This window comes from Protobothrops mucrosquamatus, unplaced genomic scaffold (genome assembly GCF_001527695.2).
Source record: "Protobothrops mucrosquamatus isolate PMUCROS unplaced genomic scaffold, P.Mucros_1.0 scaffold5859, whole genome shotgun sequence".
In the NCBI taxonomy this organism is placed as follows: Eukaryota; Metazoa; Chordata; class Lepidosauria; order Squamata; family Viperidae; genus Protobothrops; species Protobothrops mucrosquamatus.
Window position 1 is genome coordinate 11,749 of NW_015391704.1, and position 3,375 is coordinate 15,123.

A 3,375-nucleotide genomic window follows, 5' to 3' on the forward strand; every position below is an offset into this window, starting at 1 on the left:
TGAGTAGCACCTGCTAACATGACTGCAAGAAATGGAATCCAAATCCTGCAGATGAAGAGGTGGAATTATGCAAGATGGGATCCATCAGTGACCTTTGTTTTCTGCAGAGCAGAACAAAAGATTGCAATCAGCAAGGGAAAAGAGGATCACTGCCCTAAGAGCCTTCTGCTCCTCCTGTCTCTAAACTCAAATCAAAACGGGTAGGAAGATTTCGGTGTCATCCATATGATGTCCCTCAGGATGTCCCCTGACTTATTTTTCTTCTCCTTAGAGCAATAACAGAATAACAGAGTTGGAAGGGACCTTGGAGGTCTTCTAGTCCAACCCCCTGCTCAGGCAGAAAACCCTCAACCTTGATGATGTTAAGATGTGTGGACTTCAGCTCCCAGAATTCCCCATCCTTTGTTCCAGTTGCCATGATTTAACCTTTTTTTACATACTTTTGGCCTGGATGATTGAGCCTTCATTTACATACTTTCCCAGCCAGAAATTAATGTGTTCTCCAATTCCCATGCTGGCTGGGCAATTCTGGGAATTGAAGTCCACACATCTTAACATTGCCAAGGTTGACAAATTCTGACTTAGTGCGATCCAATTTAAGGTTGTCAAGGTCCTCTCAGCATATGAGACCCTTACGGTGTATTCTTTCAGGCCACAAATGTGCAGATCGTATCATTTCTTCAGCCCAAATCTGGGCAACATCTGGGACAGTACTCCATATTTTAGGAAGACTGGAGTCACAGCCAAATCATGGATTTGAATGAAAGGATAGATGTGGCAGGCTTTCGGGGGAGGGGTATCCAGGGAGAGGAAAGATGTTGGGGCTCATTCTATTCCACCTCCTGTGAATCTAGAGTTCACATGACAATAAGCAGGCACTACATCACTATTTCCCAAAAACAAAAATTAGGATCTGCGTGGAATTGAATTAGGTTGCATGCTTCAGTTTCACTCATATCGAATTTGTAGCACAGATCTCAGTGATTGAATTGCAGCTTATTGCTGCCTACCAAAAATTATTTTATTACGGCTTCATGAATCACATCACATCTCTTAACAGAACTATCAAGCCTGGCGGAAAGGAGACCACACAGTAAGCTTAGCCTAAATAGAAGCAATTATTCCAATTGAAAAACCAAGCTGGATTCCGGAGATTTACAGGATCATGTAGCCATTGTAACCCAGCTGAATTGCTATTACTAGGAATATACCACTGTGATGTAGCACAAGGTTTTTCAACCTTGGCAACTACCAGATATTTAGGCTTTGATTCCCAGAATGCCACAGCCAACAGGGCCACTGCTGAGAATTTTGGGAGTTGAAATCCACCAATCTGGAAATTGCCAAGGCTGGGAACCCTTGGTGTCGAAAATATTCCTCCAAGTGAAGGAATGGATGGTAATCCATGAATACGTACGATGATATCCTGTATTCTTCATTTGCTTGACAATTTTACGATCTTCATAGCCGTTGAAATATATAGGTCCAAGACTAGAATCATGAACTACTTTATTGAGCTCAATGTTGATGGGAGATTGTCTCATGCCACCGCAGTAGCCAATATTTCCCCAAGTGCTAGGTCCTAGCAGAAAAAGAGTAAAGAGATGATCATATTAGATAATAATATAATAATGCAGCCCTTCCATTTTTTTCCTTTTTTTTCCTTTTTTTTCGTTTTTGCAATTAGAACATTTTTCTAGAATTTGGCAAATGGGTGTGTGTATTTACCCAGTCAGTTTCCAGGTAAAATTCAAGGTATCGGCTATCAATTTTAATGGCCTACATGGCTTGGGGCCAGGTTATTTGAAGGACCACTACTCTTTTATTAAACCCACCCAGCCCACCAGGCCAGGAAGACAAGGCACATTGTGGGTCCCATCGATAAGGGATTGTCATCTTGCGGGATTACAAAAAGGGCCTTCACAGTGATGGCCCCTTCTTCGTGAAACACCATTCCCGCTGAGGAATGGCCCTCAACCTCTGCTTTTCTCAAAGTCCCTAAAAACATAGTTTTGTCAGTGGGCCTGGGGACCACAAATGGAAATGGAGCTGTTCAAGTGGCTGATTTGTTTGTGTTGTTTCTGCCATGGTGGGTGAGGTGGGGGGATTTATGGGTATTCATTATGTGGTGGAGTTTTTAAATTTTGTAAGCCAGAGTTCCCCATTTCCATCTTTGCGGACCGGCCGGGGGAGGGGAGGGGATAGTTCGCAAAATGGCCGGCAAGCACTGGCAGCTCCATTTGCATGAGGGGAATGCATGGGCACCTGCCGCTCATGTAAATGGAGCACGCACACATGTGCTCACCCACTGCTCCCACAAGTGAGGATGTGTGCATGCGCTCTCTGGCTGTTTCCATGGCCCAGTTGCAAACCCCTCACAGCCCACTAGTAGGCCCTGGTCCACAGGTTGCGGACCCCTGTTGTAAACCTCCAAGAGTCACCTATCTATGAGTTGGGCAGCTATACAGGTAGTTCTCCACTTACGACCAAAATTTTTGTTGTTAAGCAACACAGTTATTAAGTGGGTTTGCCCCATTTTACGACCTTTCTTGCCACAGTTGTTAAGTAAATTGCTGCAGTTGTTAAGTTAATAACAAGGTTGTTAAGTGAATCTGGATTCCTCACTGACTTTGTTTGTCAGAAAGTCGCAAAAGGGGATCACATGACCCCGGGACACTGCAACTGTCATAAATATGAGACAGTTGCCAAGCATCCGAATTTTGATTTACTTACAACAGTTCATTTACTGACCATTCAAAGTTACAACAGCACTGAAAAAAGTGACATAACCGTTTTTCACAATTAACAACTGTTGCAGCGTCCCCAGGGTCACATGATCAAAATTCAGACATTTGGCAACTGACTCATACTTTTGACAGATGCAGTGTCCGGGGATCATGTGAGCACCTTTTGTGACCTTTTGGCAAGCAAAGTCAATGGGGAAATCACATTCACTTAACAACCTTACAACTAACAATTAACTTAAAAACTGTGGCAAAAAAGTCATAAAATGGGGCAAAACTCACTTAGCAGCAGACATTTTGGGCCTCATATATAAATGACCTGAAAGGAAAAACATTTAGAAGTTCTTCCTCATGTTTCAGCATATTTTAACCTCAAGATTGCTAAAGGTATGTTGGCAGATACCACACTTGTGATTGCAACATATAGAATTACAGAGATTTTCAAACGTAAACAGTGTGAGGGTGGGTGGGCATGTTCATTCCTTTAAACTCATTACACTTTTTCCTTCCCATGTTAATATTTTTTAAAGATCTATGGTTTTAATTATCACTACCTTTATACCATTAGGCATATAACGTATGCTATTGTAACGCTAGCCTTGAACTAAAACTGAGATGTAGACTTCTTCTA

At 42.5% G+C, this 3,375-nt stretch overlaps 1 protein-coding gene across 1 annotated transcript in view; it reads right to left on the reverse strand.

The window, feature by feature from the left end:
• Nucleotides 1-1,582, reverse strand: part of LOC107299980 (carbonic anhydrase 4-like) — a gene marked incomplete at its 5' end in the record, with an annotated part of 8,794 nt that extends 7,212 nt beyond the window's left edge. The window contains one exon of the mRNA XM_015829327.2: nucleotides 1,418-1,582. Coding sequence (XP_015684813.2) covers nucleotides 1,418-1,582 — 165 coding nt within the window. The remainder of the gene's footprint in view (nucleotides 1-1,417) is intronic.
• Nucleotides 1,583-3,375: the final 1,793 nt, after the last annotated feature.